This window comes from Cavia porcellus, unplaced genomic scaffold (assembly GCF_034190915.1).
Source record: "Cavia porcellus strain 051 isolate PalLab524CR breed Dunkin Hartley unplaced genomic scaffold, mCavPor4.1 scaffold_1, whole genome shotgun sequence".
In the NCBI taxonomy this organism is placed as follows: domain Eukaryota; kingdom Metazoa; phylum Chordata; class Mammalia; order Rodentia; family Caviidae; genus Cavia; species Cavia porcellus.
In genome coordinates, this window is record NW_026947484.1 from 142,436,346 (window position 1) to 142,462,970 (window position 26,625).

Consider the following 26,625-nt stretch of genomic DNA (forward strand, 5'->3'; position numbering starts at 1 on the left):
AAAATAAATCTATACCCAGACATGCAACAGTCAAGATTGCAGAAATTCAACACAAGAACAGAATATTAAGCACTGTTAGAGAAAAGAAACAGATAACCTATAAAAGAAAACCTGTCAGAATTACCACAGACTTCTCAACACAAAGCATCAAATCAAGAAGAGCTTGGAGTGAGGTATTTCAAGTCCTGAAAGAAAACAACTTCCCACCCAGGTTGTTGTACCCTGCAAAATTATCTTTCAAATTTAATGGAGGAATGAAGGAATTCATGACCACCAAACCCAACCTACAAAAAATACTGAAGGACATTCTAGAGAGAGATAAAAAACATCATGGTTCCAGGAATAGTGGCAGAGGGGTCTCTCTAAGCAGGACAGACAATGGAATGAAGGGCGAAACTAGGCAACCAATAGCAGAAAAATAACAGTGATGAGGCAAAGCATATTGGCTATAATCACTAATATTGATGGCCTCAATTCACCAATAAAAAGAAACACAGGCAGAGTGGATCAGGAGACAGAGTCCATCAATATACTTTATACAAGATATGCATTTAACTTGCAAGTGCTTCGTAGACTGAAAGGCAAAGGAGAGGGAACAATGTTCCATGTGACATGGAACCAGAAAGGAGTAAGGAGTAGCTTGCCCATCAGCGGCAGACTAGATAAGAAAGCCATGACACTTTTATACAATGGAAAGCTACTCAGCTATAAAAAAAGTAACCTTGAGGCTCTTATAGATAAATGGATACAACTTGAGGTCATGCTCATGGATGAAATGGATCAGAGTCACATAGCATGTTGTCTCCCTAGTATAAACTAAAGGAATTAATGGAATCCAAAATGCACAATATATCCTATGAAAGTGAAAGTGGTGGATGTGTCTAAGCAGAGAAAGTATTGGCCATTGTTAACTCTTATCATGAGTTGAAACCCATATTTTTAAATTTTTTAAAATTTTATTTAAGGAGAAAAAAAAGCAGAGAAAGGGTACAAGTTATACAGATTTACAGAAAAAAATAAACAGTAGGAAATCACTAGTTAATGGATTACATTTTGTCATCTCAGAAACAATTGTTCAAGTTACAAAATTAAAGCTTTATAAAGTGAACATTCCAACAGTGAGACTGCAAACATTTCTGTTCAATGATCCAACAAAACTCAGTAATATCATTATCTATCTTATACACTTAAATATACATGCAGTTATATCGTTTAGAGCACTTTCTTTTCCTCTCTTTTGTACAATGACAATTATACATTTTGGGTTTTGTTGCTCCCACAGTTCTTATTACTTTTTTTGGAAGAGAGTAGAACCAAATGTGACATAACAGAACAGTCAGTCAAATCAAAAGGGTGGACATAATAGATAATGTAAAAGCATAATACTAGGTGATCAACAATGGTTACCATAATGCCTCCCGCTATCTCTAATAGAATTGCCTATATCATTAGTTATAATAAAATTGAACAAAACAGTAAAGAACAAAACCAACAAAACCAAAACATTGGAGACAATATAGGTCTTCAAAAGTAGATAATAGTCAACCAGAATGGGCGTCATAATGCATCCCAGTATCTTCACAGCTGTTGCCTAAACTTTCAAACCTGGTACTATCAAGCAAAACAGAATAGAAGAACATCAGTCAAAACAAGATGGTGAGAGCAATACAGGGCTTTAAATCAAGATAATAAAAGTCAAAGTGGGTTACTATAATATATCCTGCTATTTTTAAATTTATTTTTCCCTTAATTAAAAGGATAAAAAAGTAAATAATAAAATGGAGATTGAGATAAAAGAGGGCATAACAGCAAATCAGCGCAGATCAAAACATAACCATTTAAGCAAAATAGTGTTTCACCACAAGATTATCCTGACATAAAAGTAGTTACCCTTTTGTCTCTTTCCTCGAAATCTTTGAGCACAACTTCGTATACTGTAGCATCAAATATATCAAAACAATCTAAAACCATTCAAGAGAATGACAGTATTACAGGGTATTTAGAATCAACTAACAGAAAATAAACAATGGTTTCTGTATAATCTCCTTGTCTATAAAAGGTTTTGCTTATACTATCATATAATAAAATCCAATAAGATACCACCTATTTTGACTAATGGAGACAGAAGAACAAAAGCTTGATGAGACTTCAAAACAAGATGATACTAAATCAGTATTACCTCTTAAGACACCATTTTCTCCAAAATAGCTGTTACTATCATCCAATCTTCTCTGCCTCATTTCTGTTGAGCTCTTTTTCTGTCATTAGTTGTCAGTTTGTCTTCTTCATTTTGTTTTCTGCTCCATTCATTGTGGCCTCTCTGCCACTACTTCTGGATTCTTTGTATTTTTCTTTTTTAGAATATCTTGCAGTATTCTCTGTAGAGTTGAATTGGTGGTTGCATATTCTCCTAGTTCCTCTTTATCCTGGAAGCACCTTGTTTTTCCATCAATTTCCAGGGATAGTTGTGCAGGATATATCAATCTTGGCTGGAGATTATTATCTTTCAAAGCTTGAATTATTTCCCCCCACGCTCTTCATGATTTGATGGTTTGTGCCAAGAAGTCTGCTCTAATTCTGATGGGTATTCCCTTGCAAGTGATCTGTTTCTTGTCTCTGACGGCTTTTAGTATTCTGTTCTTGTATTGGATTTCTGGAATTTTAATTATTATATGCCTGTGTGTAGCTCTGTTTGGATTGTAGGTGACTGGGGTCCTGTATGCTTCATACAACTGAGTATCTTTACCTTTTGCTAAATTAGGAAAATTCTCCTGGATTATTTCTGTGAGTAGCTTTTGTAGTTCATTTGTTTGTGTCCCTACTTCTTCTTTTATGTTCTTAATTCTTAAGTTATAGACCCTGTTATCATCTTCTAGTCTTTGTATTATTGCTGTTTGTTTCTTTGTTATTTTTTAAGAAGTTTTTCATTTCATGCTCCCATATTACAAATATGCCCTCCAGTTCAGATAATCTGTCCTTAGTTTCTTTCAAGCTGTTATGCCAGTTTTCAATAGACTTTTTAGTTTCCTGGTATTCTCTTTGAACCTGCTTCACATATTCTATGCTTTCTCTATTTTCCCCATTAAACAATTCTCCCCTCTCTTTCTGTTCTTCCATTCCACCATCTGTTTTTTCTTGGGTGGTGCTTAGCATTTCTCTAACTATTCTGCTTATGTCTAGCTTCAGGTCATTAATAACTTCATTCCTGAACTTGTCTATGAGGCTCTCGAGATAGCGCTTTATATCTATTGGTGCTGTGTCTGCTGTTGCCTCTTTCTCAGGATTGGGGGCCGAGGACCCTTTCTTGTTGGTGCCTCTTCCCATATTCTTTGTTCCTTATATATGCAAGCGTATATAGGAGGCCCAGCTTCCTTCCCTGTTAGCCACAGTCTCATTGAATTGCGCAGGCTAGGTGTTCCCACCCACCAAAGTGCACTAGGAAGTTGCAGACCAGGTAGCCTATGCGGGGCCCGCCCCTCCAGGTCACCTTCAGGAGCTGGGACCTGGGTTGTGCTAGCCTACTGGGTCTCAGCCAGCAGCGTCACGTAGGCTAGGCACTGCTCACCAATCCCACTTGAGAGGCGGATTGGTGACTGAAGTCACTGCAGCGCCCTGTTCCCGCAAGTCTGCCCGGTCCCAGAATGTCCTCTGTTGGAGTCTCCTAGACCGTGGAAGATACCCAGTTTTCCCTCACTCACCGGAGGTGGGTGCATGGCTCCCCGCCCGGCCCGCTCTCAACTCCGTTCACCAATTCTCATTCTCAGAGCTTCTGCGCGTCTCTCTCCCTGTGGAGCCAATGCAGATGCAGTGGTGGCGGCGGGAAACCCAAATCACGGCTTCCAGTGGCGCGGGCTCCAGCTTCCATGCTGAGGCTTTATCTGTTCCTGTTATAGCACCAGTATTGCATTCCCAGTTGGTTTCTCTCAGCCCAGTTTGTTCTTGGGTCACCGGGGCATATCTCCTCTTGCTTATGATTCCTTACTCAGCACCATTCCTGAATTCTAAGCTGGGTATTTCAGAGAGCCTCCGTAGCTGCTGCTATCTTTCCGCAATGTTCTCCTGGAATTCCCATACTGTTTTTATTGTTCTGTCTTATTTGGTTTTAATCTGTTTCAGTTTATCTAGTCTCATTATATTTAATGGCATGGACAGCTATTTTAAAGATAACAATATATTATGGTAGCCATTATTAATTTCCTATTAGCTTGATTTGAAGCCCTGTATTGCTTTTATTGGTCTTTTGACAGATTTTATTCCATTTTATTTTGTTTGATTGTATCATGTCTGATGGTATAGTTAACTACTTTGAAGATAGCAACAATCACCATGGTACCCAGGGAGGTTTTATTATTATCTTGTTTGCAAGTTCTGAGCTGTTTTCATTGTTTTGTTTTTATTGATTTTATTTCTGTGTTATTTTGTTTGATTCTATTATGCCTGATGGTATGAGCCATTCTTTTGAAGATAACAAGAGGCATTATGGTAACCATTATTGATTTCCTTGTATTTTTGTTTTAAAGTCATGTACCATGTTCATCATTTTGTTTTGATTGGTTCTATTCTGTTTTATTCTCTTCCAAAAAAAGAATGGGAAGAAAAAAGTGTTGATTCTTTGAAAGATAAAATAAACTGAGAAACTGCTGGCCACCTTTACCCTCAAAAAGGGAAAGGAAAGACTCAAATAGATCAATTAGAAATGAAAAGCGTGAAATCACAACAGACCCGTCAGAAATCCAGATCATCCATACACACTTTGAGAGCTTGTATTCTAATAAGATGGAACATGTGGGAGAAATAGACAGATTCTTAGATACATATGAATTACAAAAACTGAATCAAGAAGGTCTCAAAAAAACCACAGAATCAAGAAAATTGAAGATGTAATTAAAAATCTACCAACAATGAAAAGCCCAGGCACTGACAGATTCACTGCTGAATTCCACAAGAAATTTAGAGAAGACCCAATAACAATACTTATCAAATTTTTTAATGAAATTAAAGTTAAGAAATACAAATTTATTCCTAGAAGCAAGAAGGACACTGATACCAAAAGAAAGAAAAAAAAAAAAAAAAAAAAGAAAGAAAAGGACTCAACTAAGAAAGAGACCTACAGACTAATCTCCCTAATGAACACAGAGATGCAAAAATCCTCAAGATACTGGCAAACAGAATGCAGCTTGTAATCCAAGAAGCTTACACATCATGACCAAATTGAATTCATCCCAAGGGATCCAACAACAGTTGAACACATATAAATCAATCAGTGTAATACACTTTATTAACAGAACCAAAGACAAAAGTCCTATAATTATCTCAATAGATGCAGAAACAGCTTTTAACAAACTTCAGCACTCATTCATGATAAAAATCCCACAGAAAATTGGAATAGATGGTCTTTATCTGTTAAAAGCCATCTGTTACAAACCAACAGCCAACATTACACTAAATGGACAAAAACAGAAAGGTTTCATTTTAAAATCAGGACCAAGACAAAGATGTCCACTGTCTCCACTCTTATTCAACATAGTCACAGAAGTTGAGCCAGATCAACTAGAGAAGAGAAAGAAATAAGAGGAATAATAATAAGAAAGGAAGAAGTTAAATCATCATTGTTTGAAGATGGCATGTTACTCTACATAGAAGACCCCAAAAACCCCACCAAAAGACTGCTTGATTTTAATAAGTAAATTCAGTAGTGTAGCTGGATATAAAATCAACATTCAAAAATGAGTAGCATTCCTATACCAAATAAACTCACTGAGAAAGAAATTACGAAACAATATTTTTCATAATAGCATTCCAAAAAATGAAATACCTAGGAATCAATCTAAAAAGAAGTAAAAGACCACTATATTGAAATCTGCAGTAATCTGAAAAGAGATAGAAGATGATATCAGGAAATGGAAAGATATCCCTTGATCTTGGGTGGCAAGAACCTATATAGGTAAGTGGCCACACTTCCAAAACCGTTTTACAGAGTCAATGTAATTCCAATCAAAATTCCAACAACATATCTCATAAAATTAGAGAAAACCTAAAATTCATTTGGAACCAGAAGCAGCCTAGAATAGCAAAGGCAATTCTGAGCAACAAAAGCAAGGGAGGGGTATGACAATCCCCAATTTGAAATTATACTGTGATAAAAGCAGCACACACACACACACACACACACACACACACACACACAGACCCAAGGATCAGTGGAACAGTTTAAAAAATGCAGAAAGAACTCCAGACATACTCAGCCACCTTGTCTTTGACAAAAGTCCCAAACACTACTTTGAAGGCAATAAGATTCACTAAGATGCCCATTCTGGTTTGACTATTGTCTCCTTTGGAAGTCCTGTAATGTTTACAATGCCTAAGTTTTATTGGTCTTGTTCTCTACTGTTTTGTCCAACTTTATAATATCTAATGAGATAGATAATTCTTTCTAAGGAAACAAGAGACATCGTTGATAACCATTGTTGATAACCTTGTACTCTGTTTTACATCATGTGCTATGTCTATCCTTGGTTTTGACTGACAGCTTTGTTTTGCCATATTTGACTTTATTCTCTCCCCCCTAAAAAGTAATAAGCACTAAGGAGTAATATAATCCAAAATGTGTAAATTTTGTTGTAAAAAAGAGAGGGGGAAAAAAAAGAGCTCTAACGGATATAACAGCACGTGTGTTTAGGGGGGTGTTAAATAGCTAACTATATTAATGTTTTTGGATCATTGAACACAGCTGTTTGCAGTCTCTCTGTTTGAATGTCCACTTTGTATTCTTTGATACTGTGATTTGAGCAACTATTTCTAAGATGATAATATGTAATCTATTAACAGGTGATTTCTTACTGTTTTTTTTTTTTTTTAGTTCTGTATTACGTGTACCCTTACACCGCTTTGTTTTGTTTTGTGTTTTTCTCTTTTTCCTCTTAAATAAAATTTAAAAAAAAGTCCCAAACATATTCACTGAAAGATGGCCTCTTTAATAAATATGCTGGGAAAACTGATTTTGCAGATGCTGAAGATTAAAATTGGAATCATATCTTTCACATACACTCAACTAAATTCAAAATGGATGAAAGGTCTAAATATTCAAACAGAAACAACAAATTTTCTGGGAGATAGGAAAGGTAAAACTCTTGAAGATATTGGTGTAGGCAAAGACTTTATGAATAAAATCTCAATCTCAGAAAACTATCACAAAGAAACAACAACTGGATCTCATCTTATTGAGCTTTTCCACAGCAAGAGAAACCAACAGTCAAACTAAGACACAACCCAGAGTTAAAAAATACGTTTCCAGCTCTTTCTCAATGGATTACTATCAAGAGCATATGAAGAACTCAAAAATGTTAGCCCTCCCAAGCTTAAAGCCTCAATCCAAAAATGGGCATCTGAATACATAGTTCTCAGATGAAGATACACACAGACAATAAATATATGACAAAATATTGAACATCACTGGTCATTTGAGAGATGCAAATTAAAACACTGAGATTTCACCTTGTCCCAGAAAAAAATGCCTATTATCAAGAAAATAGCTAATAACAAATGCTGGTGAGGCTGTGGTGGAAAAGAAGCTCTTCTCTGTCATTGGTGGGAGTGTAGAGTGGTGCAACCACTGTAGAAATCAGAGTGGAGATTTCTCAAAAAATTAGGACTCAAGACTCCATTTGACCCAACCATTCCCCTCCTGGGTATCTTCCCAAAAGAATTAAAAGCATCTTACCACAGCAATATGTGAATAATTACATTTATAGCTGTAACATTTGTAATGGCCCAATCTTAGAAACAACCCAAGTGCCCATCGACTGAGGAACGGTTGAAAAAGATATGGCATTTTTATACAATGGAGCACTCATCAGCCATAAAAAGGATAAACTGGAAACTTTCATAGGTAAATGGATGCAACTTGAGTCCATTCTCTTAAGTGAAATAAATGAGATATATGATGTCTGATAATGTGTAAATACTGAATTATTTCTCTGATGTGAGAAACTAAAAGTGTAAATAAGTACCCAAAAGTCCAGTAGGTATTGCAAAATAGGAGGTAATATTCAAATGTGAAAGCAAACAAGGGTGAGGGGAAGGGGAAAGGAAAAAGAAGAGAAAAGCAACAAAAAATTAGAGATGAAAACAAAGTTTTGTAAATGAGAGAAAGAGAGGTTGACAGGAGGGTAGGGGAATGGGGAAAAACAAGCAATGTCATGTACAGTTACAAATTCTATATGATGAAGGTAATTATTATGTATATCTAAAATGTACCAATAAAACCTAATTTTAAAGCATATCAAATGATTGTTAATAAATCATTTTCTGTGGTAGAAAAAGAACAATATTTGTCAAAACACTTGAGAAAAATATGATTGTGAATCTACTTTAAAGATTGTCATTATGTATAAATTCTCTTCATGATTCTTGTGAGCATCCTGATTTTTACTGGCCATTTAATGCTGAACATTACTGTGTCTACATGAGCTGCATTTGCCCCCAGAGTCCTAGTTCTTTTTTCCACAATTTAAATTGTATCATTAACTATTACCTTAACGTTTGGAGGCTACAGAAAATCACTTAAACAAAAAAACCATTTCATCCTTCCACGTCATAAATCTTATATTCCTCTTCCCCAACACTACTCATTCTCCCATCTCATCCTGATCAATTAATTGCTTTTACTTTATTTTCAAATCAGCAGCTAGAATTTCAAAGGATGAAGTGGGCACTGCTATACTCTGTTCGTCAGCTTATAAAACCAGCTACCTGGCTTTGAATCTGGCTTCTACTTTTTATAAACCTGGGCAAATGACTAAATGCCTCTTTACTTAGTTTTATCATTTGTAAAAAGGAGATAAAAATGATGTCTACTCAAAGGTTATTATAACAATTAAATGCAAAATGAATATGAATCACAACCTCAGCGTACAGTATGCTCCCTACATATACATGTAGTGGTGAGGATAATGGTGGACAATGCCAACAGTATCCAAAGGGAAAAAACATGTGTACATGTGTTTAGTCAACTCTATCAATTCTAGCAATGAGCCCTAAGGAAAGAGTAAGTTGAATGTTTAAAAGTATCGCAGTGCTGGTCATAACAGTAAAGAATCAGAAACAGCCAGAAGGAAACGTTTAATGAAATAAATTAAGGTACCTCCATAAAGTGGAAAACTATACTGAGAAAATAGTAGGAGTTATAAATATCATCTTTGAGTGTAAATTTCAGTGAGCTGAGGCATCTCTCTAGCACATCTTCAATTCTTTCCAGAGCTTCCTTTCTTTCTACTTGTATTAGGTAGCTATTGCTGTATAAAAACCTTATAATCTCAGTGGCATATGTTATGATTTGTGTTTAGATGTCCCCCAAAGCCTCATGCAGTCATGGAGGCAAGATTTTGGAGGCAGCTGAATCTAGTTTATGGTTAATTCATTGTCTAGTGCTGGGATTATGGATGTGAGTGCTGCATCCACTCTATGGTATGTAGCTTACATACAATATAAGAGACAGAAAGAGTCTTCTCTAGCACTCCTCCTTTTTGCTCTTCTTGTTTTTTGCTGTCTTCCGTCTCCCAGAACTGTTGCTTCTCTGCCACATCACCCCGCCTTAGACGCAGCAGATTATGGACTAAAACCTCCACAAATTGTGAGCTAAATAAACCTTCATTTCTTAATTTTAGGCATTGGGTATTTTGTATCAGTGATGAGAGAAAAGTAACCAAGACAGCATACAAATATTTTTCACCAGTTTCCAGGGCAGCTGAGTCAACTGTTCTTCAGGCTATGATGGTTGACAGTTTGAATGTTATCATTATAATCTTAGAAGTGAAGAAGAGTAAGAGATAATAAGAGGAGCTTTCTAGTTCTAAATTCAAAATTAGCACAGTGGTGTTTCCATTCACGTTGTATTAGCCAATAAACATCACATGGATGAGTTCCTGAAAGAGTTAGTTACCCTTTGCTTCTAAAGATATCATGTGGTCAGTGTACAATCAAAGCAATTAGAGCTAGTAAGTAGTTCTACAATTTTAATATCAGTGTTCATTCTCTGCCAGGGAACTTGCTACCTAAGGTCCTTAGGGTTCCTGAGTTCATCCTAGTTTCTGTTTAGCTCTCTTAACAGAATACCTAAAAGCCTCTTTATATCTTTAAAACTATGCCTCAGGAACACACTGGCATTGGTGATAGACTTTCCTCCTGTAGTCTGAAATCCACATCCGCTCATAGGTGATATGAGTAATTTTTCTTCACTACAGTAGCATATACATTAAACATTTAATTTCCTTGGATTTAGCCTAAGAAAGTTCTACAAGTTCATAATGTCTTTCAGGAAGATGGCGTTTTGTCGTTTATGTATGTACGTACTTATACTTTATGTATACCTGTATTCCTCAGAGGAACAGAGGCTGGTTTTTGCTGGGAAGCTCTCAAGTTCAGTAACTCTTCAGAAGCTTCAGAGAGGCTGAATTAGAGTTTTCAGGGTTCAGATTATCAAGCATTGACCAGATTTTGAACCAATTGTAAAAGTGGAATTTTGCCATATTCTGGCCCTGAGAAACTGACCAAATAAAGGGAAAATATAATCAGAATAGAATGTCATAAAAATTTACTCCATCCCTCTGGACTTTGAAAAGTCATAACCTAAAAACCAGAGCTTCACACAGAGAGTGCTGCACCAAGGGAATATGAGAACAGAAAAAAACATGCTTTGAAAATTAGGGGCATATTTCCCAGGAAAGACACATGATGAATGTGGTCAAAAGAAGCAACTTCCTTTCTCTTTTCTAGTCATTGCCCTGGGGCCTCATCAGAACCTCTTTCACACTACAGGTTTTACTGCTCTCACCAGCTTGGAGGGAAGATGTGGCTTTTGACAGCTCTTCTCCTTTGGGGTAAGTTGAACCCAGGGAAGTGGTTAGAAGGAGACAAGCTTCACCAATGAGGAATTAAGATTTTTGTTTGTTTGTTTTCCTTTGATATATTATAATAGAAATCATGAGCATGGAAGCAACTGCATCTGGGCTTTGATTTTTTTTTTTTTTGGTGTTTACTACATTAAAAGAATGTAAAGGGAAATCCAGAGTTAGCATCACATCTGAAAATCTCATATTAAAATCCTAATTGTGGGTAGGGTGCAGCTATAATGGTAAAGCACTTGTTTGAATGTTCCAGTCCCTGGGTTTTTCCCTAGGGAAAAAAGTAAATCAATGCCCATCAGTTCAGCTGATAATTCCTTTTGAGAAAGAGGGATAGAGAATCTCAAGAGACCTAAGGTATCCTTCTGAGTCTACATCGATTTCTATTCCCAACTTGCCTTTTATCATTTCCTACTAATAAACTGATTCTATTCTCTGGTCTCTTGCAGTTCCAGTTGGTGGGCAAGTGGGTGAGTGACCTCCAGCCCAACTTTACTTACACCACCTTTCAACTCCTAAAGAAAATAAGCACCATTGACCTAAAGAAGAGGGTTTAGGGAAAGGGTAGATATGAGAAAGACTTGTAAATTATGTAAAATCCTCCCACATTCAGAGTCTGATTTTTTACAGAATCCTGATTTTTAAGTTTTCTTGTTATTTGAGGTTTTCTGAATGACTCCTGGCTGCTCAACTCTATATACAACAACAGGGATGAGCCACAACTGCAGAAATGCAGAAGTAGCTCTGCTGGGTTTTCCAACACACCCTAGCTAGACTAGTCCCCTCTGCAGGAGAGCCAAGCTGGTTTTTTCTTTGCAGAGAGAGCCAGGACCACATAGTGATATGACCGGAGCCGCGGGAGACAGGAGACCAAACTCGAGCAGGATCAGCTCTCAAAGTTTATTGCGTACAGCGAACCGGACCTAACAAGGTCCGCCACCCTCAACGTTGGTTCCTCTTCTGCCCGTTGGGGGCAGGAACAGTCTCTTATAAGGGGAAGCAGTATCCAATCACAGAGAAGCGCGTCTAACAAGCTGATAGGCTAGCATCACGGGTAACTGGGCAGACATGACAATTTGGCGGGCTTGTTCAGGCCGGGAAGAACCCGGAAGCAGGAAATGGGCGCCATCATAGGCGGCTTCCCACATCTCCCCCTTTTTTATTTATTAAAATAAGATGGTCTGTGGGTCCCTCCAAGGTGTCTATGACCTTGTTGCTGTTAGACACCTAGGAGTGGGCCTACCTTGTAGGCCAAGGCATGAGAGAATATAGAGGTCTATACCCTGCTGTGCATCACCCTGTTTTGTGCATATCCTTGTGCCAGGACCATGCTCAAGGTGAGTGGTTCATTTTTTCGCAGGGCCAGGCTTTTGTGAACCGAACCTGGATGCATATAGACATTCATTCCTGCCTTCCCCCCAACCTTTGGGGCGGATGGCACTGCAGTACCCTTGGTCTCGCATCTCAATGCCAATAATTTGACTCCGGGAGCGACCCCTGGCCTTATAGGCCAGGTATATCTGAGTGGAGCCTGTCTTAGGTTGACCGGGAGGGCTTTTCCCGTCTTACCCATCATTGGCTTGCCCACTCAGCTCTTATAGCTGATGTTCTGCGACATGAAGGAGATATGCGGCGGCCTGTCAACCTGGGAGGCGGTATCTACCGAAACATGAACATATTTAAGTTTTCCGAATTCTGGGATGTGTGTAACATCCATTTGCCAAATATGATTTGGGCGAAGTCCTCTTGGGTTAATGCCAATAGATTGTTGGGGTGAAGAGATCACACAAGCTGGGCAATACCGTCGTGCTTGTGCTCTCGTGATGTTGAAGCGCGCCATGAGGGTGCGGGCATTAACATGGAACTGAGAATGGAATTTTTGGGCTGCTTCCAGAGGGTTGGGAAAGGTGAAGACCCATATCGGGCGCGTGGCCGAGTCTGCCAAGGCATTGCCCTCCGCCAAGGGCCCAGGTAAATTAGTATGGGCTCTGATATGTGAGATGAACACTTTTGAGATTCTATTCCATAGCTGATGTTGAATACCTAGGAATATGGAGGCTACCGTTGAAGAGGGTTTAATGGGACCCGCCGTCTCCAGAACTTGGAGAGCATTTACCACATACGGAAGGAACGTCCTCCTCCTCCCCCAGAAGGGGGCGCAGGAGGTAATCCAGGAAGTAGCTCTCCCTCTAACCAGGGCGGTGCCATAGGTTGTGGGCGCCCTCTGGCGGCCACGGGTGGAGATGGCAGCCCAGGGAGCAACTCCTCTTCCGGCCACGGCGGTGCAGTAGGGCCTGGTGCCCTGAAGGGGGCGACCATGGGTCGCGAGCTTGCCAAGGAGCGGAAGGACCTAAGTTCCTCCCGCAAAGCGGAGTAGCTCGGGCAGGGTGGTGTTTGGTTCCCCTTTTTATCTTCCCGAGCCCTAAGTTCCTCTTTTAACGGTGTAGGAGGGTCATGCTTAGCAAAGACGACCTCCTCTTCTGAGCCTTCCGAATCCGAATCAGAATCGGAGCCCTTGTGTTTCTCTGGAGGCCCAAAGTCAGGTGTGACTTCGGGCTCCTCTGAGCACTCGGATCGAGCTTTGTCAAGAGCCTGTCGGGCTGAGCAAAGCCCGGGGGTTTGTTCGTCCGTCAGACAAGCCCTAATCAGTTCCCACAGGGGTAAAACCATGGGATCCAAGCGTCCCTCTTCTCGGGCGCATCTAAGATCCCCTCCTAACTTCTCCCATGACGGGAGGGTTAGAGAGCCCGTGGGCCAAAACCAGGGGGCAATTTCATTAACACTATCCAGAAATCTCGAAAGGGTGACCCGGTTTATGTAGATGCCTCGGGTCCGCAGCAGGACTCTTAGGGAGTCAGCGAGGGGTTTGCGAGCAGCGTTGCCCACAATGGCAAAACGAAAGCGAAACAAATGCAAGGGAAAAAAAAAGACCGGCGTCCACCCGTGTGGCGCTCAAAATCTGTTAGGTGCGTCCACCCAACCCAGGCGATCCAGTACTCACCTGTCCCGGGAACCGCTGTATCTCACGTAGCTGATCAGGGTGAAGAGAAGAGGCGCTCGGGGCCTTCCGTTGTTATTGGGCCAGGTCCTCCGTCGTACCGCAGGCGACAGCAATCGCACCTCCCGGCCGAAGAGGCACGTCGCTGAGTCTTTTACCTTTTTCCCCGTACGGGCCACCAGATGACCGGAGCCGCGGGAGACAGGAGACCAAACTCGAGCAGGATCAGCTCTCAAAGTTTATTGCGTACAGCGAACCGGACCTAACAAGGTCCGCCACCCTCAACGTTGGTTCCTCTTCTGCCCGTTGGGGGCAGGAACAGCCTCTTATAAGGGGAAGCAGTATCCAATCACAGAGAAGCGCGTCTAACAAGCTGATAGGCTAGCGTCACGGGTAACTGGGCAGACATGACAATTTGGCGGGCTTGTTCAGGCCGGGAAGAACCTGGAAGCAGGAAATGGGCACCATCATAGGCGGCTTCCCACAGTGATATCTTCAAAGCGAGGCATTTCTAATGCAAAAGCCTCTGAGGGTCTATGTTTTACCCTTAGAGATAACACAGCATCAAGGACAAGGAAACTGGTCCAGTCAGTTGTCCTATCTTAAATGCTGCTTCTACCTTACCAACAGAGAGAACCATGTCAGCAACCCAATGTTCCTCCTTAAGAACCCAATAGACCCAACACCCAGATTAAGATTTTGTAACATAAACAAAGCTTCCTGAAGTGGGGCTTACATGCTCTTAAAGATGTAAATTCTAATTTGCCTGTGTTTTCAAATTAATATAAAGATGCATTTTTCCTTGTGTTTTCCATTAAATTTTACTAATCACTCAGAGCCTTCCTTTCACTCCACTTGTTGATTATTTGTTTCTTGTTTTTATTTCTGTTTTATACACAAGCAGACTTCACAAAGGCAGTGATCATCTTGCAGCCTCCGTATGTCAATATGTTCCGAGAAGAAAATGTAGCCTTGAGATGTGAGGGACCCCAGCTGCCTGGGCACAGCTCCGTACAGTGGCTCCTCAATGGAACAACCATTCAGATCTCAATTGCCAGACACAGCATCACTGCAGCAAGTTTCAGTGACAGTGGTGAATACACGTGCCAGATAGGGCTCTCAGCACCAAGTGATCCTGTACAACTGGAAATCCACGCAGGTGAATATGGCATGACTAGAAATCAAAGTCTTCCTTTGTGTGAATGCCAGACGTGAGTGTTTGTGTATCTGTGTGTATGTGTGTGTACAATGCTCAGCTCTAATAGACAGAGACACAATGCTCTACAAGGTGAAAGTAAGTCAATATACTCCAAACATTACCCAAAGGTTCCCCCATTGTGGGCCCCCATTGAAGAGAGTAACTGGAGAAAAATTCACACATGAGGATTTTATCGTTATTTAAATTTATGCCTGGGTACAGTAAATAATAATTCAGACAAATGTATAAGGAAGAACAATGAAGTCTCTAGCATTCCATGACCCTAGTCCTGAAGCTGCCTTCCACAGAAGCGAAACTGTTAGTATCAATTAGCTGTAAAAAACACTATGGTTGATAGAATATGGTATATGTGACACCTTTTGTCATATGAAAAGAAAGTCTCTATACTAAGACATTTACTTTTATGTGTTTGCTGTGCAACTACACCATGATTAACTTAACCATTCTGCTTGTTAGTAAATGTCTAAGATGTTTCCATTTCCCTACTTTTACAAGTAATACTGCCATAAAAATATCATACACATAGTCTGTACAATTCTATTAGTATTTTAAACATGAAGTCATATGAGACTGTAATAAATAGAAACAAAAACAAATTCATCACCCTCTTAAATCTGTAATTCATTTTTATTTGTCAAGAGATGGAGACACAATATTCTTAGGGCAAAATGTTTTATTATTCTGGACAATATTTTAGATAGTTACAATTATTTAGTTAGTTATAAGCAAGGAGCTCATATGTCTTTGTAATTGATAATATGAGAGGTACTACATGATTGAGGCAGAATTAGATTAATGCAAACTCTGTTGCTTTTAGAGCAAATGTGTTTTAGCTAAGGAAATGTTAAGAAGGGTCATAAAAAATATAAGCCAATGCCAAATAACCAGGACCCAGGCCACATAGGCAACAACTTCTCATCCTCAATAAATTGAAGAGGTAGGATCTTGCAACAGATTCAAAACCCAAATCCAGCTACACACAGACATTTCTGAGAAGCAGTCATTTCCTAAAAGTTCTGAATACCACCAAGAAAGCCATGTGCCATAAGCAATTTACAATCATCAACCCAGGAAGCAAACTAAAAGAAAGAAAAAGAAGAAGAAGAAAAATAAAGAAAATGAGAAGGCACAAGCAAGTTGCAACGCCAGATTCCCAGCTCACTAAAAGCACACTCAGGCGACAATGAGGTAGAGCAATCCAAAAGCCACCTACTTGGACACTCTGAGATAGTAACAACAGAAGTACCAAGTAGAAGAAAGAGACTCTAGAAAAAAATTAAATCAGACATAGTTTCTCGTAATACTACAGAGACGATGACCCTGAGGAACACAGTTAATCAATCTAAAACAATTAAAAAATAAAGGCATTTAGGAAAATGATGGAAACCATGGACACTTAACACAGGAAAAAATATAATCAGATTCAAACAGATGTCCAGGGGATTGAAAATTCCATTGAAAATATGCACAGCAGAATTTTCCAAATATGCACAGAGGAAAGAATCTCAAATATAGAAAACAGGATTTCAGTGAGCAATCATGAAAACAAAAACTGACTAAAAATTGTAAGGGACCATGAAAAATCAATCCAACAAAGAGTAACATAAAATAGATAAGAATCAATGAAAAAAAACAAAGCAGAAAATAGCACAACTGACCAGCAGGGCATGGTGACGCATGCCTTAATCCCCGCACTTGGAAGGGGAGGATCATTGTGAGTTTGAGACCAGCCTGAGCTACAAAATGAAGTTAAGTACAGCCTGAACTGCATAGTAAGACACAAGACACAAAAAATGAAAAAACAAAAACAAAAACAAACTCCTTCATCAAAAAAATGGCAGAAAATTTCCCAAGGAGGGAAATGGAATTTGACATGCATATAAGTAAGGCATATAAAACTCCAATTAGTCATGATCAAAATAAATCTACATCAAGATTTGTATAATAGTCAAGATTCCAGAAATTTAACACAGGAAAACTATTAAGAAACAAGTCACTCATAAAGAAAAGCCCATCAGAATCACAGCAGACTTCTCACAATCACCCGCAGATTGATATATCTTGCAAAACTATCTTTCAGAATTGTTGGAAAAATAAGATGTTTTCATGACAAAGAACAGCTGAGGAAATTTAGGACTACCAAACCAGTATTGCAAAATGTACTCAAGGTCATTATAAAAACAGATAATAAGGGTTACAACTCCATGAACCTCAACAGAATAAATCCACCAGGCAAGATAAATAATTCAGAAGGGGAAAAATGACCAACAATAAGAACATAACATGTCAAAGATAAGTCAATGCATATCAGTTATAACCATCAGTGTAAATGGTCTCAATTCACCAAATTAAAAACTGACTGGCAGAATGCATCAAAAAGACAAAAAAAAAAAAAAAAAAAAAAGCAAGATGCATCAATCTGCTGCATACAAGAAATACATTTAATTCAGAAATAAATTTATAGACTGAAACTTAAAGGATGGAAAAACTGTGACAGGAACCCAGAAAAAAAAAAGCAGGGGTAGATATTCTTTTTGCAGACAAAGAGTATTTCAAACCACTACTGATCAAGAGAGAGAGAGAATGTCACCACATGCTTATAAAGGGAACAATCCAAGAGGAAGAGAGAACATATGTGTACCAAATACCAGCACATTCAACTATATAGAATATTAACGGACATGAAAAATCAAATAAGCACTAATGCAGCTGTAATGGGGGATCTCAGTGCTCCACTATTACAAACAGACAGATGACCTAGGCAAAAAATCAACAAAGCAATATCACAACTGAATCAAACTTTTGAACAGAGGGACTTAGCACATGTCTACAGTGTTCTGCCTCACATCAGAATACACATTCTTCTCAGCTGCACACAGGGCATTTCCAATAATAGATCAGAATCTAGCTTAGTGAACATATGTAATTAAATGCAAAGACACTGAAATTAGCCCATGTATATTATCATCCCATAGTGCAATGAAATTGGAAATCACAGAAATATATGCTCAGCCATGTTTACAGCAGCACTGTTTATATTAGCCAAATCTTGAAAATAACCCAAATGTCCACCATCAGGTAAATGGATAATGATGTGGGTTTTTTTTAAGACAATGGAATACTACTTTGCCATAAAGAAAGACACACTTGACATATTTCTAGGAAAACATGTGCCTTGAGACCGTAACTTTAAGTGAAATAAATTGGACCCACATGTGCAAATATCACATTGTTTCTTTGGTGTGAGAAAACAAAAATGTAAATAAGGACCAAAATGTGTAATAGGAACTATGAACTAGGAAGAAAACATTCAAATGGAGAGTAGAACAAGGGAGTGGAGGGGAAAAGCAAACAAGGGAATAGATTTAAAAATGGGAAAAGAAGCAAAACATGGAAATAAGGTTTTTGTAAATGAGAAGGGGAAGAGAGGTTGAAGAAAAGGTAGGGGGATACAAAAAAACAAATTATATCACTTGTAGATACAACTTTTCTAAGATGAATGTGATATACATATATATATCTAAAGTATACAAATAAAATCTGATTAAAAAAAGAAACTGGAAATCAGTGAGAAAAGAAACCAGAAGAACTTCATAAACACATGGAAATTAAGTAATATTTTGAGCAACCAGTGGGCCACAGATATAAAGAGAATATTAAACAATTTCTACAATTATAATGCCAACCCAACATATTAGAATTTATGGTCTACATAGAAAGTTCCTTTACAAGCAGTGAATTCCCATATGAGAAAAACAGAGCAAACTCAAATAATCAAGCTTATGTTGAACTTCAAGCTTCTAGAAAAAGAAGAGCAAATTACAAGAAGAAGGAAAATAAAGCAGACCAGACCCCGGTGTGGTGATGCCCACCTGTAATCCCAGGACTCAGGAGGCTGACACAGGATTGCTGAAAGTTCAAGGCCAGCCTCAATTGCACCAGGAAATCCTGGCTCAAAAAGACTAAATAAATAAATAAGATCAGAGCACAAATCAATGCAATAGAGACCAAGAAAACAATACAAAGAAATCAATAAAAACAATTGGTTCTTTGAAAGGTTAAATACAAACAGCAATCCGTAAGTCAACCTTATCCAAAAAAAAGGAAAGAAAAGTCTTGGAGCCATGCAGTTAGGAATGAAAAGGATGAAATCAAAGCAGATCCTGCAGAAATCCAGAAGATTATCCAAACCTACTTCAAGAACTTGTATTCTAATAAGATGTAAAAAGCAAAAGAAGTAGACAGATTTCTTGATACATATGAATTACCAAAACTGAATCAAGAAGATATAAAAATACTAAATAAACCAATATCAGTCAATGAAATAGAAGAGGTAATTAAAATCCACCAAGAAAGAAAAACCCAGTTCCTGACAAATTCATTGCTGTTAGATACTCTGGTGAATTCTACAAGACATTTAAAGAAGACATAATGCTGCTACTTATCAAACTCTTTATTGAAATGGAAAGGGAAGTGGTATTCCCAGAATCATTCCTGGAAACAAGAAGTGCACTGACATCAAAACCAAAGAAAGACCCAGCAGAAAAAGAGGACTATAGCCCAGTCTCCCTAATGAACACAGACACAAATATCCTGGATAAGATATGGTAAGTGGAATTCAGCAAATCGTCAGAGGTTACACACCATGACAGAGAAGGATTCACCCTGGGATGGCTCAATATGCACATATCAATAAATGTAATACACCACATTAACCGAGCCAAGGACAAAAACCACATGATCATCTCAATAAATGCAGAAAAAGCATTTGACAAAATCCAACAGATGCTCCTGATAAAAACTACAGAAAACTGTAATAGGAGGTCTTTATCTCAATCTGATAAAAACCATCTATGACAAACCAACAGCCAGTGTTATACTAAATGGACAAAAACTGAAAACTTTCACTCTAAAATGAGGAGCAAGACATTGTTTCCATTCTTATTCAACATAGCTCTGGAAACATTAGCCAGAGCAGTTTGACAAAAGATATGGAATACAGATAGGAAAGAAAACAGTTAAATTATCATTATTTGAAGGTGACATAATACTCTACATAGAAAACCCCAAAAGCTCCACCAAGAGACCTCTAGGTTTATTAATCAAATTCAGTAGCATAGCTGAATACAAACTCAATAATCAAAAATTAAAAGTGGTCCAATACACAAATAGCAAATGCACTGAGAGAAATTAGTGAAACAATACCTTTCTCAATAGCATCCAAAATAAAACCCCACATGAAGTACATACGAATCAGTCTAATGAAGTAATCATCTTTACACTGAAAACAATAGTACCCTGAAAAGGGAGATTTAAGAGGATATCAGAAAATGGAAAGATATTCGTTGTTCATGAGTGGGAAGGAAAGACCCAGGGAAAAAATGGAAACAAAGATTTGTAAATAAAAAGGGGAAGGAGGATTGAAGAGAGGGGAGGGGAATTGGGAAGAAAAGAAAGATGTGTCATGTACATGTACAACTTCCCTATGATGAATGTTATCATTATGTATATCAAAATTTTAGCAACGAAAGGGAAACTAGAGTTGGCCTGTGGCATTACAGTATAACTGCTAAGCTAATACTGATCCAACAGAGAAGCTAGTCACATAGCAAGAGTACATGGGAAGAACAAAGGCATTTTGGGGAAGGGATTGGACTGGATGCTCTGGTCACCCACCTGGGGGACTGAGTCCAGATGTTCCAGTCACCCATCTGAGGGGCTGAGGTCCATCTGCACTTTACTTGAGCAGATGATACCAGTCATAGTTCAATAGTACAGTGTCAAGTTACTGTTTAACCCTCAGGGAAGCATGTAGACCTGGTCATTGCATCTTTATCGTGAGGCATAGGCTTCAACATAGGCCCCTCAAGCCTGAGTTGTGATGCATTCTCATCTTCTGCACTGACTCCTTCAGGGGCCTAGTCCTGTCTCACTGCCTATTAATTTGTGTCTAACTGAGCTGCCTATAACAGTGCTAGATACAGCAAAGCTTTGGGCCTTTGTTGTTCATCTGTGCAGAGGCTTGTAGGACTCATGATCATGTATCCATCTTGGGACCAAGTTTCTATCCATTTAACCCTTAACTACAGGCTTGGTTTGTCTCCTCTCTGCTCTGACTCTATCTTGGGCCTGATTCCTTTTGAGCTGTCTATCAACTTCTAATTTTGCCAACTGTAATACTTTGGTGTACATATATGCCTATCACTGGAAAATTCCTAAGAGTGGAATTGCTGGGTCACAAAATACGTATATTTCAGCTTTCAGAGAGACTGCTAAATAGTTTTTCAGAGCTGTTTTACCAATGCATAATTTATCATTTTATCCAGAGAATAAGAGTTTTAGTTCCTTTCATGCTCACTCAAACAAAATGTTTCAACTTTTGCCATTGTGGTACCTGTGTAGTAATAACACATTGTAGTTTTAATTTGTGTTTCCTTAATGATGATATCAACAGTTTTTACATGTCTATTATGTATTTGAATATTCTTTTATAAAGTATCTGGCAGATCTTTTGACAATTTTTCTATTAGCTGTCTTTTTCTTATTGACATACAGTGGTTATTTATATATCTGGAATGAGTATTTTTTCAAGCATTGCACATACATTCTCACACTCTGTGGCTTGCCTATTCACTAGGGCAGCATCAAACACCCTAAAAGTTGCTCTATGTGTATCACTGGAATACCTGCCTATCATTTTAGATATGTTCTGAAGGGAGAAAAGCCCTACTGTATATTCTCCTTCTTGTGTCTCTGAAAGCATAATCTTAATTTACCTAAATGAACAGCCACAGGGAAAGAAAAATTAGGGGAACTCTTGTGGTTATGTACAGAGGTGTATATTGAAAGGGAGAGCATTTGACCTGACATTTGTTTTAGCTGATGATATTGTGTGTGGGTATTCCTGCCAATTCTGTAGCTCACAGACATCTGGATATGATTGCTATTTTGTCTTAAAATATGTCACCCTATTAACAAATATTTCAGAAGTTAGTAATACATTTGGTTTTTCATTTTAGTGTAACAAATTATCAGAGACTTAAAAATTTAAAACAACACATGGTTTCATGGATCGGGCTTAGCAGCATGCTCCACTTAGACTCTCTCAAAGGCTCCGGGCAGGGTGTCGACAGCACTGTGGTCCTTTTCGGCATTCTTCCAGGGTCATCAGTCGAGTTTGCTTCCTTGTCATTATGGACCTGATGTCCTCCTTTCTTGTCAATTGGGAACTCTATTGTTTTCATACATTTTGTGGTCTGTGTTTTTTCAACTTGGCTGCTGCTTCAGCCTTCCAAGAGAGTCCTCACTGAAGGAAAACCTTTGACCTCGAGGTGTCATGGATGGAAGAATAAGCTGGTATACAATGTGGTTTTCTATCAAAAGGGAAAGCCTGTTAAGTATTATCGAGATTCTGCACTCACTATTCTGAAAGCCAACGTGAATCACAGTGGTGTCTATCACTGCTCAGGCAAAGGAAGATCACCTGCCCCCTTCACATTGACAGGAATACCTGTGATGGTGAAAGGTAGTGTATCTAAATAGTTATAGAGCTATAGTTGTAAAGATCCAAAGGACCAGCGTAAATCATCTAAACCCTCATTTCAATTCATAAAAGATAAACTGCTTCAGTGAATGGGTCCTTTCCATTGTTCTTTCCAGTATACCATGTCCTATCAATCACAGGAGCTAAACTCAAAGTCAGGACATAATGAAGACCTATTTTATCAATTTTATTTTAGTTTGCAAAGAACAGAGACTCCTTCAAGGTAGCTAGAAGAGTTATTAGAAAACAGCCCAGTACAATTTCATGAATGCTCATGGAAGTTGAAACCAGCAAGACCTTAGGAGCTGGTTTCATCTGTCTCTCAAGGACAGTACAGCCTTTCTGATCCTACTTCTCTCTAAACATCTGCAAACTAAGCACCTTCCCCTGTCCAAGTTTACATGTAGTTCTTGCTCTGACCATTTCATGATCTTTCCGGTTAGCACCCACAGTCCCCAGTGACATTTTTCCATTAAAAAAATATTCATTCCTGTGGGAATGAAATTATTATCTCGGATTATTGTTTTGAGAGAGGAGCACAAGTAAGGAATCAGTGAACTGGCAAGGATGTGAGCTAGTGCCTACTCTGGGCAGATCATTACTAAGAGGGTGCAGTTATATAATAACATGGCCACTTGGGGAAGATTGGGCCATATAAAAGAATTCTTCTCTATGGATGCAAGCAAGCTGGTAGCCTTAATTAGGTCTGATAGGAAACCCCCATAGTGATTCTCTAGTAAGCAGGAAAAATTCAGCTTATGGATGCAATTTCTTGGGACAAGTTTCCAAGGTGGGAGAGGGTATGACTCTTATGAAAGGACCTTGATGCTGAAGGAGACAACTCTGTCCCCTATCAACTTTCTCTTCAGCGCTGTTTCCAGCTCCAGTGCTAACCTCATCCTTCGGCAGAGGATCCCCACCTCGGCAGAGGAAACTAGCCAAGCTGAGCTGTGAGACAAAGTTGCTCCCACAGAGTTCTGGCGTGCAGCTTTACTTCTCCTTCCACATGGGCAACATGACGCTGAGTTCCAGGAATACATCCTCTGAGTACCACAATCTAACTGCTAGAACAAATGGTTCTGGGTCCTACTGGTGTGAGGCAGCCACAGAAGATGGAAATGCCCTTAAGCACAGCCCTGTGTTGGAGCTTGAAGTGCCTGGTGAGTGAGGATTGGAAGCCACTGGCAAAGGAGAAGGGGCCATTTGCTGCCATGGAGCTGAGGCTTGTTTAGGGGTTTGATGATGGCTCAGCCAGAAGGAGGAAGTCTTTCTAGGAAAAGCTTGGGGTCGGGCCTTTCCACCATTGGTTCAGAACTTTAATATGCTCTTCACAGACGTCATTGTTTCTCTCCTGCCTTTTATTTTCCTTCCCTTCATCTCATTCTTCCTTCTTTTCTTCCTTCATTTTCTGTTCTCCCTTCCTGTCACTCTTGTGCCACCTTGTTGCCCACTTATCCATTTCATCCCTGCCCTGTCCCTCACCAACCATCTCACCAGTATATACTGAGCTTCTCTTGTCTGCTGCTAGTGGATCTGGTAATACAGACACTGGGGTGCCCATTTTGATTCACATAGTGGATTTATAGGAAGTGATCTTGTAGACAGCACATAAGAACCTGCCCGAGTGTCTGTTAAGAGAGGTAGTGAAATGGTGAGTTCAGGAGGAAAGATTCTTTGGCAAAAACAAAATAAAGTGAATCCTTGCCCAAGCATAAAAAACGTAGAAATAGCAGTGATCTCTGAAACTAAGGAGTACATCCTTAGCTTGGTTCCCTGTTAGTTAAACTCTTCCAAGGAGTTTGTCCCTGTGTAGACAGCATAGAGCCCAGCTGGAGCTCCCTACAGTTCTCCAGGCCCCCAAATTGCCAGTGCCTCATGGGGACTAGCACACTAGGCCTCAGTCAATCTCATTCCAGACAGAACTCAGCCAGATCCCTCTGATGTCTAAATAGTGTCTCCTCTTTTTTTTTCTGTTTCAGGCCTCCAGTCACAAATTTCTTTCTGGCTTCACATCCTTCTCCATATGCCATTGGGCATAATGTTTTTGGCAGATACTATTCTCTGTTTGAGAATATGTAAAGAACTGCCAAGCGAGATTTAGAAATCTCTTCAGCTTCTGATCATGGCGAAGAAGTAACTTCGGAAAATCCCGAAGACATTTAGAAGAAGAGATGAAGTATCAGGAACAAGACCCACAGCAAAAAAGGACACATGAAAGCCCTGGCAGGGGGACAAGCGTTTGCTCAGAGGGTGGCCATAGATTTAGGGACAGCCCCTGCCTCTTCTTCACTGTGGTAGTGCTTAGACATAAATATCTGAAAATTAAATGTCACTTGCTAAAGCTTATAACTGTGGGTTCTATAGCTTATAACTCTTAAGTAAAGCTGACTTCAGTTGAGACAAATGTAGAAATTTGGTAATGAAAGATAATTTAAGACCAGACCTCTAAAATGATGAAAAATTTGAAAGTAAAAAAAAAATTTAGAAGTCAAATCTAATTATTCTACTAATTTGAAAACCAGTATATTTTGAAGAACAGGATAAAAAGTTGAATGTTGGGGTCAGGGATTTAGCTCAGTGGTTCAAGTGCTTGCCTTGAAAGTGTGAAGTCATGAGTTTGATCCCTGGTACCAAAGAAAAGTTGAGTGTATGCCTAACTACAAAGGATTAAGGCATAAAATGAGAGCAAAAAAGAAGAGATAGAGGAAGGCACGCTGACATGTGCACACGCACACACACCGTGAGTGGGCAGGGGGTCATGGAGACCAGAAGGATGGGTGGAGGGTGGAGAGAAGGCTAAGAAGAAAATAAAACGTACACATCTGTCACTTTTGAGAGACTTTGAGAAAGAAAGCTCACATCTTTGTGTTTAAAATACTTACTTTCCTGGCTTTTCTATTTAGAAGAGAACATTTCCAATTGTGTTATAGACATGCAAAGGAGAAAATCATGAGGAGAAATGGTCGTGTAGTTCTCACCTTTCCATTTGAGGCTTGCTCAAACCCTCTCTATCCAGAGACCCCAGACATCATGTCGGTCCACTCCAGGCTCTGGTCTATAGGAAGGCAGAATGTAGTTGCTGTTTTCTGTAATTAACCCAGGTCTCTAAGAATAGGCTCCAGGAAATTTCAAGCAGGGAAAAGCAGTGAGAGCATAAAGTCCTGGCCCTTGCCTGCAGAGATTTACTCTACTCTTCTGATTCCTAGTTGGGCAGTAATTTGGGAACAAAATATTTTCCTACTACTCTATAACATAGCTGACACTGAAGACTGAAATATGTGAATAATATTTTAGTAGAAATTTAGGGATAAAAAAGAAGTTGAACAAACATAGCAACAAAATGTAGCTTATTTGGCAAAGAGGGATCATCCCCAGCAACCATCTACCCTGGCTCCATGTGGCTCCATAAAGCTCACCTTTAATACCAACCTCCTGGGAACCTCCCTGAACAACAAGCGGCCTGAGCCCACTGCTTGTCATCTGTACAAAAGTGAACAGTCTTCTCTGCTCACTTTTAGGAAAAAGGCACAATTATTATCTCCAATGTTCGTGTCATTTTATGTGATATCAGCAGTTGAACCCAGGTCTCCTGCCTGCCAGGCAAGTTCTCTGCCTCTGAACTACATCCCCAGCCACCAATGTTTGTATAAAAGAAGTGACTGCATATGGTAGCAGAAGTTTTGTTGATTACACAGGTTTGGTGTTACAGGCTGGAGAAACAGGGGAATGAGAACTGAAAGGAATCAGCCTCAAAGGAAAGAGTCCCAAAGACCCTCAGTAGTGACACTATCTTTAGAAGACTCCACAGGAATCACAAGCAGGAGGAAGGAGTGCAGTTCACACTCAGAACAGAAAGCGCTGCCTACACTCACAAGGTGGACAGAAATCTCAGGGAAAGGGCTGATGGGAAGGAGAGCAGACACAGATAGCAAAATAGCATAATTTCCTTCCCATTGTCACCTTT

General features: G+C 39.2%; 1 protein-coding gene across 1 annotated transcript in view; it reads left to right on the top strand.

Moving 5' to 3' along the window:
• LOC100721479 (high affinity immunoglobulin gamma Fc receptor I-like) overlaps positions 1–25,098 on the top strand; it is a 32,789-nt gene extending 7,691 nt beyond the window's left edge. Inside the window, exons 2-6 of the mRNA XM_063236629.1 lie at positions 10,816–10,877; positions 11,351–11,371; positions 14,804–15,058; positions 23,531–23,821; positions 24,641–25,098. Of these exons, the coding sequence (XP_063092699.1) occupies positions 10,847–10,877; positions 11,351–11,371; positions 14,804–15,058; positions 23,531–23,821; positions 24,641–24,762 (720 nt within the window). The 5' untranslated portion in view covers positions 10,816–10,846 and the 3' untranslated portion in view covers positions 24,763–25,098. The remainder of the gene's footprint in view (positions 1–10,815; positions 10,878–11,350; positions 11,372–14,803; positions 15,059–23,530; positions 23,822–24,640) is intronic.
• Positions 25,099–26,625: the final 1,527 nt, after the last annotated feature.